Source organism: Gracilinanus agilis, chromosome 2 (assembly GCF_016433145.1).
Source record: "Gracilinanus agilis isolate LMUSP501 chromosome 2, AgileGrace, whole genome shotgun sequence".
NCBI classification, from domain to species: Eukaryota; Metazoa; Chordata; class Mammalia; order Didelphimorphia; family Didelphidae; genus Gracilinanus; species Gracilinanus agilis.
The window spans coordinates 230,264,379-230,283,237 of NC_058131.1; the positions used below are offsets into that span (position 1 = coordinate 230,264,379).

The 18,859-nt window shown below is 40.0% G+C and overlaps 1 protein-coding gene across 1 annotated transcript in view; it reads right to left on the bottom strand.

The window, feature by feature from the left end:
- PLB1 (phospholipase B1) overlaps positions 1–18,859 on the bottom strand; it is a 203,633-nt gene that overhangs the window by 118,279 nt on the left and 66,495 nt on the right. The window contains exons 22-26 of the mRNA XM_044659597.1: positions 11,575–11,683; positions 9,544–9,595; positions 6,058–6,138; positions 3,865–3,930; positions 2,126–2,226 (exon numbers count right to left, since the gene is read on the bottom strand). Coding sequence (XP_044515532.1) covers positions 2,126–2,226; positions 3,865–3,930; positions 6,058–6,138; positions 9,544–9,595; positions 11,575–11,683 — 409 coding nt within the window. The remainder of the gene's footprint in view (positions 1–2,125; positions 2,227–3,864; positions 3,931–6,057; positions 6,139–9,543; positions 9,596–11,574; positions 11,684–18,859) is intronic.

Genomic DNA, 18,859 nt, shown 5'->3' on the forward strand with positions numbered 1-18,859 from the left:
GAAGGAAGGAAGGAAGGAAGGAAGGAAGGAAGGAAGGAAGGAAGGAAGGAAGGAAGAAGGAAAGAAGGAAGGAAGGAAGGAAGGTAGGAAGGAAGGAAGAAAGGAACCATTTATTTGGCCAAAATGACCCAAAAATATCCCCAAATGAAGGTAGGTGAAAGAAATTGGTTTTATAAGAATATTATATCTGGAATTTAGATTAAAAAGATATCTTAGACAACATAGAATATATAGTTAAAGCTGGAAGACATGTTAGAGGACATTAAATGGAATTTCTCATTTTACAGATGGGAAAACTGAAGCCCAGTGACTTACCCAAGATTGCACTTTGCCCAAGGTCCCCCAAGTAGTATGGGGAGTTCATTGATGGCTTGTTCAATTTATTTTTCTGAGATGGGATTATTTAAGTATTCTTTTTCCTCTTTTGTTAATCTAGGCAATTTGTATTGCCATCCATTTCACCTAGGTTATCAGATTTATTGTCATATGATTGGGCAAAATAGCTTCTAATAATAGCTTTATTATTAGCTTATTAAAAAATAGTTTTTCCTCTGAAATCACCCTTTTCATTTTTGATGCTGGTAATTTGATTAACTTTTTTTTTTTAATCAAATTAACTAATACTCTATTTTATTTGTTTTTTGTTTTTTTAATAGAAGCAGCTCCTAGTCTTATTTATTATTTTAATAGTTCTTTTATTTTCAATTTTATTAATTTCTCCTTTGAGTTTTAAGATTTCCAATTTAGTCTTCAACTGTCCCCCAAGGAGTATTTTAATTTATTATTATTTTTAACCCAGCAAGTATTATGAGGCACACAGATCACTAGCTGGCCTAGCCTCCATTACAACTTCGAAGTAGCTGAGAATGAATTATGGTGGGAGCTACAAGAAAGCTGACCCTTCCCTGGTGTTACACCAGGGTGTTACAGTCCAGCCTACCCTGTGTGTGAAGGGAACCCCTACTTCCTAGGATCGTAAACTTTCCGTTCATCCACACCAGGCCACTGGCTTGGTTGGAATGCTCCCAATAGAGAGACTTTAATTGGTTCCTAAGATGTGCTAGACCAACACACAAGAAGAGGACATGACATGGAGAAGGATTATAAAAAGAGACCATAGTGCAGGCTGGGCTTTTTCTCTGGAGATTTTGGCTGGGACTTTGTCTGAGATTCAGTTTTGGTGGCTTGGGTGGAAGATACTCATGTGGACTGGTAAGATTAGGGTGGCAGGCTAGGAAATATTTTTCTATTTCCTCCCTCCTTATTTATTTCTTATATATTAAAATTAAATTGTTAAAAGCTACTATCACCCTCATGACTTAAGGGTTAATTATTTTATAAACGGTGACCACACCAATTTTTTACTAATATTATATTTACAAACCAATTTCTAAATATTACATTTGTTCAAATATTAATTTTTAAATATTATACCTCCCAGGGGAGTCTATTATTTTGTATCATTTTCTATATATATGTTTTACATAAGCCTATATGGTTTCCACAATAGAAAGCTTTTTGAGGACAGGCTTGGGTTGTTTGTTTGTTTTTTTGACTTTTATCTCCAGCCCCCTAGTGCCTGGCATCTCATGGGCACTGAATAAATATTTTCTCGATTGACTATGGAGCAGCTGCTTTAGTATCAATCATAGCAGAAATTGGGTGAAGAGAGCCACAGCTATTCATCCCTAGGACCTCAGGTGAATGCTTCAGGCATTCCTGGCTATTTCCCCTATTTCCAAATCCCCTTTCAGTTTAAAAAAAATTTGGGGTAGGAGAAGTAGATTGCCTTAGGACCACCTACATCACCAACATTCAGGTTACTCTATTGGACTTCAGCAAAAACAACAAAAACCCTTACCTTCCATCTTAGAATCAATATTGTGTATTGGTTCCAAGGCAGAAGAGCAGTAAGGGCTAGACAATGGGGGTCAAGGGACTTGCCCAGGATCACACAGCTAGGAAGTGTCTGAGGCCAGATTTGAACCTAGGGCTTCCCATCCTGGTCCTGGCTCTCAATCCACTGAGCTACCCAGCTATCCCCTCTATTAGACTTTCTAAATAACTGAGGCCTCTTTTCTTCACGAATCTCTTATACCCCCTAGTCTCCAACAATGTTCCATACCTGAGTATCAGCCTTGGACAGTTGATGTTCTCCTCCTGGTACAGCTCCCTCAGGCTGGCAATTGACAGCACAGTTACTAAGTTCACAAAGGCTCGAGGAACCTGCCCAAAGGGTAAAATAATAATGGCGATGATAATGATGCACGTTCACGTAACAATGACAGCTAACATTTGTATACTGCTTTAAAGTTTGCAATGCACTTTAAATATACCAGTTCATTTAACTGTCACCATGGCCCTGTGAGGTAGATGCTATTACTATCCTCATTATATATAGCTGAGGAAACTGGGATGGAATGGTTAAGTGACTCATCCAAGGTCATTTAGCTAGTATGAAGCAGAAGCAGGATTCAAACAGGAGTTCCTGACTCCAGGTCATGCTTTCTAATCACTAAACCACTTAGCTTCCTCTGTAATACCACAGAATTATGAGATAAGTAGTATAAGTATTATTCCCATTTTACAGATGAAGGAACTGAGACTTAAAAAGGTAAAAAGTCTTGTCCTTGGCCACACAACTGGAATTCACACCCAAACTTCTTGACTCAGATGCACAAGGACTCAGAGGAGCTATGTAGATTTCCTTATTTGTATGTCAAAATATTGGTGGTTTGGAGTGCTTCAAAAGCATCTCTCATTTCACGGAGGCCAATGACCTGAAACCACCCCAAACCCATCACTTCTAACTTCTTTCTGCTTTCTTCCCTTTATTTTCACTGACTGTGACTGTGACAGCCATTAGTTCTGGCTCCCAGGGGAAATGGTTTGGCAGTACTTTGAGGTCTTGTTATTGGTGGTAATGATTTAAGATGCTAAATGGCAGTTTTGTGGCCAATAAAGTTTATCAGAGGTGTGATTGTTGCTGATTAAAAACGACTCAAGCCCTAGGCCAAAATAGAACAGAGCCAAAATGAACCCTGAGTCATCTGATCCACCCTTCTCATTTTACTGATGTCAGCAGGTCAATAAACATTTATTAAGCTCCTACTACATGCCAGGCACTCTGCTAAGCCCTGGGGATACGAAGAAAAGCAATCTCTGCTCTTAAGGAGACCATAGTCTAATGGGGAAAACAATATGCAAAAAACTTTGTATAAATATTTTATTTGTAGGATGTATTAGAAATAGTCAATGAAGAGATGGTGCTAGAATTTAGAGGGATTGGGAAAGGCTTCCTGTTGAAGGTGGGATTTGAAAGAAGCCAGGGAGGCCAAGAGATGGATCTGAGGAAGGAGAGCATTCTGGGTATAGGGGCCAGCCAAAGAAAATGCCTGGAGTCAGGACATGGAGTGTCTTCTAGAAACAGCAAGGAGACCGATCAGTGTCATTGGATCAATGAGTATGCAGAGGGTAAGGTGACTCGAAAGGTGGGCAGAAGGGCAAGTTAGGATGGGCTTTGGAAACTGAATGGAGGATTTTTATCTTGGTTCCTGGAGGTGTCAAGGAGCCACTGAAGATGACGACACAGTTAAACCTGAACTTTAGGAAGATCACTTTGGTAACTGAGCAGAAGATGGAATAGAGTGGCAAGAGACTTATGAGAGGAAGACTACCTCCAGCAGACAATATATTGTCTAGGGATGAAGCCCAGAAACATTAGGCGACTTGCCCTAGTCACCTGTGAATGGTAGAGCCATGAAAGAATCCTAAAATCAACTTTCTTTTCATTGTAGTACATTCTGGGGGTTAGAGGTATTTTGGGGCAGTTGTGCTTGAAGGATATCAAACATGGATCCATACCTCTGCATGGAGGATGTCCAGAGTCTTCCCAATGTGTGCTGTGAAGTTCTGAGCAGAAAACCGAAGCTGTGGAAACAAGGACCTTCTTAACTCTTTGGATGTAACTATACATTTTCAACATCTGCCCTTCTTTCCTGTTATCCAGGACCCGAGTAGAATGGCCAAGTAGTTATAGGTTAGCCTGGGTACCACTTTCAAACCCTTCAACCCTGCTTGACCCAAGCATCCTTCCCCATTGAAATTTGCCTGGCCTTTGAACCCAAGGGTACCAAGTAGCCCATCTCAGAAGTAGATTCCCTTCCTGTGCTAATGGGGGAGGAAAAGAAGACCAGGGTCTTTCAGGTAACAGTCCTTGTTGGATAACCTGCTAGGGACTCTAATAATGGGCCTTTCAAGCCAAGAGAAGGAGAGCAAAGGCCAGAGGAGGGCAACCTAGATGGTAAGGGATCCCAAAAATATGTCACAGGAATGATTGAAATAACTGTAGTTTAGAGAATATGCATCTACGCACATGTACATCTACATACATGCACACACACGTATCTACATGTGTAGTATATAGAGCATGTATATAAATATGTACACATATATAGGGACGGACATCCATATGTACACATGCTTATTTACATATTCATACACATACGCACAAATATACGAACATCAGAGATCTCTTCAAATATCTGCTGTGCTCTCATGAGGAAGGGGTAGTAAATTTAATAATAGCTGCCATTCTTTTCATTTAGGGTATCTATATTTCCAGAGTCTAGCAGAGCAGCAGCCACATAGTAGACACTGAATATATTTTTGGTCATACTTGAGCAATATATTTAATATGAACAATATTCACACTAATAACACACAGGGACAGGGATTAGACTTGTGATTTCATTCATGTAGGGAACTCTCAGATGAGGAAATTTCCTCTACCATGATGGATCATCATCTTCTTTGCAACTTATCATCTTAGAGAATTGCCTGGACCCCTGAGTCTAGGGACTTGCCTAGGGTCACACAGAAAGTATATCAGAGGTGGCATTTGAACAGAACTTAAAGTTTTTGGAGCTGGGGGCACTAAGGTGGCTCTGTAGATAGAGAACCAGCCCCAGAGACAGGAAGTCTTAAGTTCAAATATGGCCACAGATACTTCTTAGCTGTGTGACCCTGTACAAGTCACTTTACCCCCATTGCCTAGTCCTTACTACTCTTCTGCCTTAGAATCCATGGATTCTAAGAGAGAAGGTAAGGATTTTTTAAAAATTAGTGCCATTTTAAGCTAATAGATCTTAGAACTACATTAAGATTTTTTGAGATACTATGTATTATTATCTCATTTAAACCTCCTAATAATCTTGTCGTATAAGTATTAAAGAGGATATCGTCATTTTACAAATTAAGAAATTGAGCTGAGAAAGGTCAAGTGACTTTGCCTATACCTACAGGTAGTAGGTGGGATTTGAACTTTGCTTTTCCTAAATCTGAGTCTAGTACTCTGGCCTCCACACTAGGTCAGACAATAGAGTTGGTACTGATGGGTGAGGTTATAGGGAGATAGGTTTGGGTTCAACAAAAAGGAAATAATAACAATAGAATGAATGATACTTTTGAAGTTTTAGCTGAATATGACCACCTCTCAGAGATATTGCAGAGGGGATCCCTATGTAGGCATGGGTGTATGTGCATTTAGATCAGGGGACCTCTAAGCCCAACCCTTCCAACTTTGGGATTGTGTGATTTTCACCTGATAGTCTATTTAGATTGGCAGCACAAAGGTGGAGAGGGCACAAAGGACACAGAATGATGGAGAGTGGTGGGGAGGAACCCCTTGTCTGTTTATGATTATTAATAAAGATGTGAAAAGATTTTCCATGATCACTAAAACGTTATCTTGTTTTCAAGCAAGATGTGATCAAAGTGTCAAGATAAAAAGTAATCAAGATCAAAACTATGATGTCTCTTCTTGCTTTCCCTTACTGGAGGTGAATGACCTTCATATTTCCTAGTTAATGACAGCACTAGGAAGGGACCATTGAATTCACATACATGATTAACTGAGCTCCAATGAGACCCACAGCCTGGATTATCCCAATACCAACACTGCTATTCCATGAATCTGCCAATCAGAGGCTATGGCAACCCCTTCATTGGGACCGTGTGAGTGGTTCAAAAACTTCCCTTTGGAGATTGTAGACTTACTGGGTCATTGCAGGAGTCACAGAGGTCATTTCCTCCTATAAAGAGGGTTACTATCTTCCAGTCATCTTGGAAATTTATCCTCTGAAAAGATTTTAAAAGCAAATGAACAAAACACACAGAAACACAACTCATAGCAAAAGATGAAAAGAGAAATGACTGAGTCTTCAGAAGCAATAGAATCTCAGTAGAAAGCAAGAAGTGATCACCTTAATGATGGCAATAAAACTAAAATGAATTTAAAATCCTCTAATAATCAGGACCATTCAAGCACATAACAACAAACAAGCAAAGCATAAGGCCTGAATTGCAGTCCTGAAAGTGTTTCTTTTTTACCTTCGTCATCTGGGCCAATCACCGAACCTCTCTGGGGCTTACTTATGGATTTAGAGCTGGCAGAGACATCAGACATCAAGTCTAATCCTTTCATTTTACATATGCGGTTGCCAAGTTTCAGAAAGATTCTATAACTTGTCCAAGGTCATATAACTAATAAAGTCTAAGGTGGGATTTGAACCTAGTTTTCCCAATTCCAACTCCAACACAGTAGCCATTATTATAAAATCATGGCACTGAACACAATTGGAGGTATTGAACACAATCTGCAGGCTGCCTTGTGGCAGGTAACAGTCCTGAGTGTGGTCTGAACCACATTAAAATATAATTGGGAAAAATTTTACAATAAAAATACAATAAAACTTAGATAATGTTAATATCGGCTCCTGTTTCCCCTTGAGTTTGACACCACTGGATTAGAGGACCCTCCTTCTGTCCTTTTCAGCTCCAGACTGATCTTGCCACGGTAAGATTGATAGGTTTCACTTTGCAGTTCAGAACTTTATGAACTGAAAGTGGATACGAATATTTCATCTTTCTTTGGCCTTGATGTCCTGAGGCATAGATGAATTCTAAGTTGAAATCAAAGACTTCTAGAGTTGAATCTTAAACATTAGAAATCATCCTGTCTGTCTCCTTTACAGATAAGGAATTTGAGGTTCAGAAAGCCTAAACTGACTTGTCGGAGCTCATTGCTTCAGTTCTTTAAGGGCTCTGTCATTTCATGGTGGTTGCTCACTCCACTGGTACAATATACATTCCTAATCTTATTCATGTGTTTCTATCAGATCTTCACAAAGGGTCTACTCAACCTGAGGTCTTTTGCTAGTTCTTTTACCATTTTGTGGCTATCAGTGTAATAGTCTGCTAATCTACTGTCTTTCAATCTCACCACAAGACTAGCCCTCCCCTTTTCCTGCCAGACATATCTTTAATTTGTCTCTTTTATACTACTTTGTATCCAAAGTCATCCTTGATAGATAATATGCCATGTCTATATTGAAACCTACCATGAATCTTCCACTTTCCCTTTGGGTCACCCACAATTATGTTCTTTCTGAGGTTGGGCTGCTCCATAATTTTCAGTACTGTACCATCAAATGTTGGTGACAAAAAGATGGGCTTTTGGGACAGCTAGGTGGCTCAGTGGATAGAGCTCCAGGCCTGGAGACAGGAGGTCCTGGGTTGAGAGCTAGCCACAGACACTTCCTGGCTGTGTGACCCTAGCCAAGTCCCTTAACTCCAATTGCCTAGCCCTTACCACTCTTTTGTCTTGGAACCAATGTTTATATCAATTGCCATAATTTGAACAATGTGTATCCATCAACTCTTTCTCTCCTGTCTCCTGGCTAGGTCAATCACTTTTGAGTGTCTGTAACTTTCTGAAAAGATCCCCAAATCAGCATAATGCCATTTCAAAACAAGAGTGTATGTAGGAAGACCTCTCCATTAAAAGTGTCATTGTACAAAACATCATCCATGACACTGAAAAATTCCTTTGATGAGTCTATGCTTCCCCAATGGATGCCTCAATCAATAATGCTGACCAATGAGAATTATTGGACAAAACTGTGTCCACATTCATATCTTTTATAGAGTATTATACAATGTTAATTAATCTTAGATGATTTAACACATGTATGAGAGACTTGGGCTACTGGAGACATTTTCCCCAAGATTAGATGGAGCTCAAGTGTCAAGCCATGCCATCTGAATGAAAAACAAGTGCTCTTTCCACTACAGTAGGCATTAAGGGTTCAGTAGCTGCTGGCTGGATCAGGTACACTAGGCACAGGCCACTAGCCTGCAGGTGATTTCAATCAGCCACACCCAATAAATATGCCAGTGTTTGGTTCAAAGCAAACAATAACCTTTGCTAACACTGGCATGTTCTAACATGAATGCAGATGCCCACCTAGACTCACTGTCCCTGGAGCTCAGTCAGAATGAAGGGTGTGGTAGGGATTACCCACAATGGGAGTGGTGTGATTTGGAAGGAGATTAAGCAAGGAGAAATGGTGTTAAGGGACTCTTCAACCCTAAAGGAGACTGGGGAAGGAGGCTGTTCTCTAGCATTCAGGAAGCCAATATTTTCATTTTAAACTAAAGGAGAAAAGCATTCTTCTCCTAAAAAAGTCTTTTTGAAATGGTCCACTGAACCCAGAGAAAAGGGGCTCTAAATAAGAGCATTCTCATAGTTTAATACTAATTGAGAGCCAAGAGCATTGGTAGGTAGGATTGTGCCAAAGGCACAAAGTGAAAAATGGTGAACAAGGTCATGCTTCAGACTGCTTTTGCAAAGTTCAAAACACCTTTCTCCTTTAAGGAGCCAACAGAAATACTGTGAGGCAGCCACAAGGACTGGGCTGAAGGGCTCATTATTCTCTGTGGATCAAAATATCCTTAACTGTGACCAGAGCACCATGAGGAGCCTAAGGAAGATTCTGCAAAGCCCTTGCTATCCTTTTATACTGTCTCAGTTCTGTGTAAAGTTGGCCTTTCTGATCTGCCCTTCTGAAAGAGGGAAAGGTACAAAAGAAATGAGAAAAAAACCCTAATATGTGACCACCTTAATGGAGCAGTCATATTGGAATGACTTTGACAATGCAGGCTATTTAAAAACATTTCTACAACATAGAACTCATATTCATTAATTTTTTGACAGAGACCTGTGATTTTATCAGCACATGGAACTCATAAGAGAAAAAATTTCCTCTGCCAATGCAGATCAGCAACTATTATACGATTTCTAGTCTTGGAGAGTTGCCTGGTATTGTGAGAAGTTAAATGACTTATGTGGCAGAGACTGGGCATGAATGCAGGCATTCCTGACTTTGGGGTCAGCTCTCCAGCCACCACTATATGCTGCCTCTCAGATAAACCCATAGCCTCTTATCTATTTCTTTCATCTATATGGATGTGGCTTAAGAAAATTTTCAGCAGAGGCTACTGTTCAATTTGGGGATAATTGACAAGGGAACAGAGGCTTACCTATTTATCCATCCATCCATCCATCCATCCATCCATCCATCCATCCATCCATGTCTTCATCTAGGTTTCTGCCTGATCTTCTAGCTAGAATTCTATTCAAGGTGATTCCATAATTAATAACCTCTCAGGACTCTTTCAGCCATTCACTGAATCCATACTTACTTCGTTTTCCTTCATCAGGTCCACCAATCTCCTAGCCTGGCTAGGCAGATTCCTACAAAAGTAAAGAAAGAAGGATGCTTTAGCAGTAGCAATGATCACTTGGGATTGTAAAGGGGAAGTTAAAGTAGAGTGAAGGTAGGAATATAGTCCAGATGGGTGTAGGTAAAAGGAAGATCCTATAAGAGGGTACCTGATGCCCCTAAATTTAGGTGAGAAGGGAAAGCATAAGGAACAAGTGGAGGTAAAGGAAACGCCCTGTGTGGTCTCTTCTGCTATTCCTTGGGTCATTACTATCTGTTTAATCATAGCTTCCTCCTTGTTTTCTAAGTTAAGCTTTGGGTGCCACATACTCTGCTCCCCCATGCATGCCAGTCTGGACCTACAAAAAACTTAGTGAGTCTAGATTTAAGATAGCAAACTTAAGCCAGATTGATAATGATAGTTTTGCGGCATCGGTAATTTTTCAGTTTTCGTAACATGAGGTACTAGAGGGAGGACATATCCGGATAGAGATTCATAGTAACAGGCTTTGGCATCTGAAGGGCAGGATGGAAGTATTGAATTCTCAGGGGGTGTGGGTGGGGGGAAGTCTGAGGAGGAAAGGGACCAGGAGTTGAATAGAACTGTTATTTAATATTCATTAGATCCATGACCTCTGCTAGGACATCCGGGAAGGGATACTATCTTCCTTCTAGTCTCTGACGTTTTTCACCCTAAGGGTGAGAATGTGTAAGGGTAACCCCTGAAAGGAGAACAACCCTCATCCGTCCCAACCCCTTAGCCCACATATACCGCCACTTAAGGTGATGTTCGTCCCCACTTCTCTAACAATGTTGCTTTCGTAGTAAAAGATAGAGGAATGCAAGGATGTTTTGAATGTGTGTAAGCCAATTAGAAGGTGAGTGAGCAGTGAATATTTTCAGTTGGGTAAAGAGGTAGTGGAGGGTATAGCATAGGGCGCTGTAATATGTAATATGGCTGACACATGCACAAGTTAGAAAGACCTATGACTTTTATCCTTTGACCCTTTCAAGTCAAGCAACTTTGAGCTATTAAACCAATTGGTTCATCCCAAGATTTAATTTCATGTATAAGAAGGAACCATGACTGCCCCCCACCCAGAAAAATAGAAGCCATGTCCTATGGATATACTAGCTTGAATAAGTTGCCGCTTCATGTTTCAGGGTCTCTGTGAGATATAGAAAATAATAACTGCAAATCTATCTCACAAGGATCTAGTGAGTATAAATAAGAAAAAAGTTTTGAGGTTCAGGAAGAAAAATTAATACTGAAATCCATTGGATTAATATGATTCCAGAAAACTCGAGGTTATCTGCTATAGACTCTGATTGATTCTGTGATGGCTTCTTGAACCCGGCAAGCCTCATGGCTTCTCCCCTTTAACATCCTCAACTGGTGTGGGTTCAGGGAATGCAATAAATTCACAATATTAGCCTACACCAAAGAGACAGGCAGGTCAATCTGCTATGGGTGTGGGGAGAATCCCATAATTCCCAGCAAAGCCTGGCACCTCCGTCAGTCACTCCTTGGGTCTCTGTTCTTCCTTGGGAGCAGAGGGTGAAGAGCGGGGTTGATCATTCTAGTCTAGATCATTGCCTTCTGAGTCACATAGACACATACACATACAACATATATGTGTACACACATGTACACAGGATAGACATGCAATAATCATATATACCCTAAACAGAGTTTCTGCTTGTTGTTATTGTTGTTGCTCAGTCTTCATTTTTAGAGAGGGCCATTGTACCAAGGGGTGATGCCTTGACTTGTGCATGAACTGGATATGTGAGGCAGAGTTGCAGGAAGTCATTAGCCTCACTCTCTCTGCCAGAGTCATTGAATTCCCACTTCCTCAAAGGGAATGTTCTGACTAGCCTGATGCTCCCAGACCTCCCCTGTGCAGAATCCTCATCTAGCTCGACGGCCGTAATCTAGGGTTGGAAAGCTGCCAAGCAGGGCTCCCTACTGACTCCTCTGTTCGTTGTCCCAAAGGCCACCCATACTTACTCTGATGTGGCTCCTGCTACAGCCTGGTTCAGGAAGGCCGCTGCACTGTTCTGGTTTCCAGTGCCAGTGGAGAAGCCAATTAGGGATGGGTTGAATTCCCTGAGAATGTCTAGAAATAGAAGAATTCAATTCTGTATGAAAGTTTTCTGGGAAATCCTTCTTAAGGAAAGAGGGAGGGAGGAGATAAGGGTCCCTCCAAATGTCTGACTTCAAAGGAAAGGCCCCCCAAAGAAAATATTCTTGAGATTGTGAAAATCTGGGGAGCAGATGTTGCAGGGCCTAAGCCAGGAAGCAAAAAGTAGGGTGATGTGACTCTAGGAAGCAACAGAATGCATTGGGTAGAGCCAGCCAAGAGTATTTCCATTCAGTAGATGATTGGGGATGTAGACTCTAAATGATCATTCTATTGCAAATATTAATAATATGGAAATAGGTTTTGAACAATGATACAGGTATAAACCAGTGGAACTGCTCATTGCTTTGGGGGAAAGGAGAAGGGGAGGGGAAAAGAACATGAATCATATAACCATGGAAAAATATTCTAAATTAATTAATTAAATAAATGGAATTTTTTAAAGAAGAGTATCTCCATTCAAATCTCACCTTTGTCATTTATTGCTTGCCTCACTAAGGAAGGAGAAGGAGGACAATTGGGGAACTCAAATTCTTTAAAGAATAATTAAAATTTTTTCTATGTGTAATTTGGAAATTTTTAACAAAATAAATAAATTTAAATGATTTTTAAAAGTTATTACTAGGATAGGGCTGTGGATAGCCAGAGTGGGCAGACTTCAAGTATGGGATCTGGGCATCTCATAAAACATCAGGCTGCAAGACTGGAATAATGGTAAAAGATGGAGTCAAGCAAATATCTATGGTAAGGTGGCAGTCATTAGGTTTTGTTAACAATTAAAGACTCATGGACAGAGGCAGTTTTTCCAAAGGAATATAAACATGTGGCTCCTTCTATTATAGAATCATAAATTTAGAGCTGAAAGGGACCTTGTGTCCCAATACCTTCATTTTAAAGGTGAGAAAAGATCCCCAGAGGTTAAGTGACTCACCCAGGGTCACACAGCTAATAATGTAGGATTCAAACCCAGGTCTTCCTGATTCCAAGTTGAGGGTTCTATTCACTACACCATGCTGCCTCTCTATCCACAATGTAAAAGGTCCAGATTATTCTCAACTAGACTAGGGCAGGGCTCTGGCTGAATGATGTATAGTAGAAAGATGGCTGTACTTGGGAGTCAAAAAGATCTGGGCAACAGACTAAAAATAATAGCTAAAATGTATCATGTCTCAGAAGTCATAGTTCAATTTTGAGCTTTAATAGCTTAAGCTAAATAGCATTAATAGCTTAAACTAAATAAACTTTAATAGTTTTAAATAAATTGGCTTTTGGGACACCACTTGAAGATTTGAAAGGCACTTTACAAATATTATCTCATTTGATCCTCACCACAATCCTGGGAGGTAGATGCCATTATGAAACATTGTGAGCCTCATTTTACAGATGAGGAAAATGAGGCATTGAATGATTTGTCCAGGGTCAAGTAAATGTCTCATGCTATATTGGAACTTAGGTTTTCCTGACTCCAGGTTCTGCCCTCTTTATCCATTGGGCCATCTGGTTGTTTCTGCCACTTACTAGCTTTGTGAACAGGAGCAAGCCACTTCATTTTTTCTAAGCCTCAGTTGCCATCTTTTTTCTTAATTAAAAAAAAAAATTTTTAATCCTTATCTTCCATCTCACAAGAGTGGTAAGGGCTTGGCAATGGGGTTAAGTGACTTGTCCAGGATCACACAGCTAGGAAGTGTTTGAGACCAAATTTGAACCCAAGATCTCCTTTCTCTAGAGCTGATTCTTGATTCACTGAGCCACCTAAATGTCCCCCACTTCATCTTTAAAATGAAAGACTTGGATTTCTAAAATGCTTCTCAGCCCTAAATCTATGAATCTATGATCCTCTATCAGAGCAACAGAGATGCAAGCAGTGGCCTTCCTGGAGTAGTCAATTCCATAAGATACTAGCTATATGCACCATGCACAATAGTTGGGGGGCCAAGGAACATGCAGGAAGAGACTTTTCTAAAGCATCTTGTAATCTCCTTTTCTATAATCCAGATTCTCTCTAAAAAGGCAAAGAAAGAAGGTAGTAAGTTGACTTCATCATTCCCCTGAGGGCAACAAGAAACACCATTTCACAAGATTCTTGGTCACCTTGTCCTCTAGGGTTTGTGATGAACATGAACAAAGGAACAGACAACTAGCAGGGGGGAGCTGGATGGCTCAGCGGATTGAAAGTCAGATCTGGAGATGGGAGGTCCCAGGTTCAAATCTGCCCTCAGACACTTCCTTGCTTTGTGATCCTGAGCAAGTCACTTACCCTCTCCCCCTCCCCGCCATTGCTTAGCCCTTTACATTCTTCAGCCTTAGAACCAATATATACTATTGGTTCTAAGATGGAAGGGAAGAATTTAAGAAGAAGAATAAAAGACAACTGAAGCTTGTGTAACTTTGTGTGCTGCAGTGGGTGAAAGAGAGAAATTCTAAGAACTTGAGAATATAGTTCAAGGTAAGTCAAATTATACCTCATTACAGAGTGAATCCTGTGTAAAAATGGGCAAAGGAGAAAGAAGAGGAAAGCATTAGAAAATATGATTCAGGAGGAAAAGATAAATGAGATCAAAGCTTTCTCAACCACATAGAAACTTCACACACTAACATACTGAGGGTACCTTTTTTTATGAAGAGAATTGGAAGGTACTAGCCTAGTTAAATGCTAAAGGACATTGCAAAACCCAAAATGACTATCCAAGACGCAGTTTCTTAAAAGAAAAGAAATGACTGGTTCCTGCTATCTTGTCTGAATGGTGAGATCATTGATTGGTTAGAATGAAGGTCAAATGTAACATGAAATTAAAAGAAAGGAAAACATATAAGAAGATGTATACAATTATAACACTTCTAAATGAGCTATTGACCCTGAAAATTAGGAATGGCTTTTTCATTTGTTTTGATTATTAACATTCATTAGAGTTTAATCAATATGAAGTATTCATTACAACAAGGAGACAGACAGAGCCCACAAAACAACTTAGACAGAAAATATATGATCTCCTTTTAAGGGAGACATAGCAGCCGAGGTCAAGGCTTCAGAACACAAATTCCTTTTCAACACATTTCAGAAGAGGATGGCAGATTATCATAAGGAACATCATCTCACAAATAAAGAAAAGAAGAGGAGGCAAAACCAAAGTTTAGCATAAAGCTCAACTTAGTCAGATCATCCCAAGAGAATTTCTTGTAGAAGACAACAAAAAGATGTGAAATGGAACAGGACTTCCAGAATTTTTATAGTGATCTAGTTTCATTGATGAAAATGGAAAACTCCTCATTCGAACTTAATGCCTCTCTGAAGCTGAAGTGATCCTTAAGGAAGCAGAAATAGCACTAAAAAGAAGGAATTCAGAAAGGGCAGTTACATATGATCAATTATATGTAAAAGAAGTCCATGCTGAAGGCAGGAACCCAGAATCTCAGCGTTGGAAGAGACCTCAGAGGCCATCCAGACCAATCTATAGTTGAATAATGTCTACAATAATCCTAAAAAGTAGTCATTCAGTTTTTCCTTTAAAACTCACAGCAAAGGGGGAACCCACTCCCTATCATATACAGACTCCATTTTCTTCCAGTTTTTTAAAATTATAACAAAACTTGTTCTCCAAACCTAGAGTGTCTCTCATTCTACAATTCAGTATTTCAAAGATCATAGACAGTGGGTCAGCAGTCAAATCTGCTAGTATAATTATAAAGAAACTCATAGCAATATTTTCAAGATACTTTAAAAAGGAGAAAATCCCCCCTAAGTGGAAGGGATATTATTACCCCCAAAAATGAAGCAGAAAAGAAATCAATAATTCCTGATAAAAAAAAGCGCATTTTTTTCAATTCTATGAAATCTTTAAGAAAATGTTCTAGGGCAGCTACGTGGCTCAATGGATTGAAAGCCAGTCCTAGAAATACAGGGTCCTGGGTTCAAATATGACCTCACACACTTCCTGGCTCTATGAACCTGGGCAAGTCATGTTTATCCTCCATTGTCTGGCCCTTACTGTTCTTATGCTTTGAAACCAATACTTAGTATTGATTCAAAGATAGAAGATAAGGGTTAAAAAAAGAAGAAGAAAATGTTCTGGTCTATATCCAAGGTATTCTTGATAAAAATATAAGAAGGGAATAGGCAGCCCATCATAGATAATTCTCTTTAGCAGACCTCATCTTCGCCGTTACACAGCTAATTGAAAAGTGCGACTAATAACCCCACTGATTTTATTTCCTGTTGTTTTCAAGAAATAGCAAGCAAATTTGCAGGGAGAACAAAATGCAGGCCTTGAAGATCTTCATTCAATAAAGCAATGTCCTATTCATGCATTACAGTTACAATAAATTCCACCATAGATACAATTATTTAGATATTTTTGTTCAAATGATCTGATTATTGATATCAAATGAAGGAGGTGGGGAGGAGATATGTTCACCAAAGGTATTAGCCACTCATTTTTTTTAATACCTACCTTCCTTCTTGGAATCAATATTGGGTATCGGTTCCAAGGCAGAAGAGCAGTAAGGGCTAGAGAAACAACTTGCCCAGGACCACACAGCTTGAGAGTATCTGAGGTCAGATTTGAACCCAGGACCTATCATCTCTGGGCCTGACTCTCAAACTACTTAGCCACCCAGCTGCCCCCTATTTACCACTTTCATGATGATGTCCAACACAAAATCCAAATGGAAGAGTAATTCCCTATAGATGGTGAGGTTCTTCATGCACTCCTATTTGCAAGTGGCTTTATGAAGTTATATTGAACTACTGCCAGAACATTACTACATCTCCTCAATGAGAGCCATAACCATTCAAAGGAGACCAAGTGGATGAAGAAGGCATATGGTTTCTATCACAACGTGCAACACATTTATTATTTATTGAGTTAATCTGCCAATGTAAATATCTTTAACAGGCACAATAGATGTATAATGTGCCAGACTGAGAGTTAAACATGCAGAGGAAAAAAGCTCGATTGCATTTGGAAATCAGAGAGCTTTCAATGATTACTAGCTTCTTCTTATACCAAAAATGTGTGTATATATATGTATATGTCATACATACATATGTGTCTGTATATCTGTCCATCTATCTTACCAGTATATTCTCTGTGATATTCCATAGCTATCAAAATCTTAGAAGGCTCAAAATTAGTGTTGAAGACTGAAAATAAGTGACGTGGCCAGATTCTCACAGCTAATAAGGATCTGGGACAAATAGCAGATTCAAAATTCCAACTCAAGTCTTTGGACATCATATCCAGTGTTCTTTCTGCCATAATGTAAGGCTAAGTCTTTTCTCCTTCTCTGCCCTTTGAATACCTTCTTTGGTTAAGTATCTTCCAATTCGGGGAGACTTTGTTTCTGTTTCACCCAGACACTCTTAAATCACATTATTCAGGATTCTACCATGAGATGAATCAGGATTAAACACAAGCTCCTCTGCTGAGTATATGACGCTCTTGACAGCCTGACTTTAATCTACTTTCCCAGGCTACAGGTTAGCAAAAATTGGTCTTGCTGTTCCTTTCAGAAAATATTCCATCTCTCAGTCCTAATCCTTTGCCCAGGCTGTGGCTTCCCATCCCCATTCCTCATTCCCATGCGTTCCCTTGCCCACCCCACCTCTAGGAATTCCTAGCTTCCTTCAAAACTCAGTTCAAGGGGGGCAACTATGGCTCAGTGGATTGAGAGTCAGGCTGAGAGATGGGAGGTCCTGGGTTCAAATCTGACATCAGACACTTCCTAGCTATGTGACCCTGGGCAAGTCAGTTAACCCCCATTGCCATTATAACCCTTGCCACTCTTCTGCCTTGGAATCAATACTATGTATTGATTCCAAGACAGAAGGTAAGGGTTAAAAAAAATTAATAAAAAAAACCCTCAGTTCAATTGTTTTCTCCTATAAAAGACTTTTCCTCACTAACGCAGCTAACTAATGCATCCCCCAACCTGAAATTACCATGTATATATTTGTATAGCTTATCTATATTTTTATTTACTTACATGTGCACATAGTATCATCCCTGATAAAATATAAGCTCTTGGAGGACAAAGTTGTTTCTTTTTTGCCTTTGTTTCCCCAATGCCCACCAAGGACTGTTTCTTTTCAGTCACTGTATTCCAAAGTGCTTAGCACAGTGTCTGGCACATGGTGGGCACTTAATAAACGCCTGGTGATTGATTGAAAAACAGCTGCCCTGGGATTTAGCTAGCATTTCCAACTCCAGCATACTTCAGGATGGTTAGCAGCCACGATACTCTATAGGAGGCTGATTGTACAATGACTCACATTTACTGAGCATCCCAAATAATCCCTCAGCACCAGAGAAGCTTATTTATAGCTCTTGTGTACAGACCTTGAAACGAAGAAGTCAGGGAATGTATTTGGGCACAGAATTGTACCCACTTAAAATTCCCAGTGCCTGGCTTGGGCTCCAAGGTCTCTGTTCTGGTCAGTTGTGTTTACTCTTGATTATGACATCATTTTCTGTTATTAAGGATCAATATCTTAATAAGAGATTTTAAAATGCCTTAAAAGTACCATTGCTTGCAAAGAAATATTATAAAGGGGGTCAAAACAAGGAGAAGTACACAAAGAATTCCCTTTATGGAATGCTAAGAGATTTAGGGAGGAGTTAAACAGACTGGAGTCAGACTTTAAAAGAAATGTAAAATAGTCTGAGGCTTGCACTAGGACCCAAATATGGCTATGTTTGCAGAGTGAGATCAAGATAGCTGTCTCCCTTCACCTCTTTGCTGTGAAGGCAACATTACATATAGTGTTGGGTATACACACTACATCACATCTAATCTACCAGGCTTAATTCTTTGTTTTTCCAGGGCCCAGGGGCCTAGTGCACCCAAAATATACTAAGCACTACAGCTAGATGGGTGGGAACCTTCATGTGTTTTTAAGGATTCTAAGTACAAGGGGGCATACACTCCCACCACCTTCCTCACTCATACCCAACCCCTCCTCTTATCTCCCCCTTTGTCTTTTTTCTTCTTTTTTCCCCTTCCTTCCCTCCTTCCCGTCTTCCTTCCTCTCTCCCTTCCTCTTTTCCTCATTTTCCCCATTCCTTCCCTTCCTCCCTTCCTTCCTATCTCCCTTTCTTCCTTTCTCTCTCTCTCCTTCTCTCCCTCCTTCCCCCCTCCCTCCTTCCCCCCTCCCTC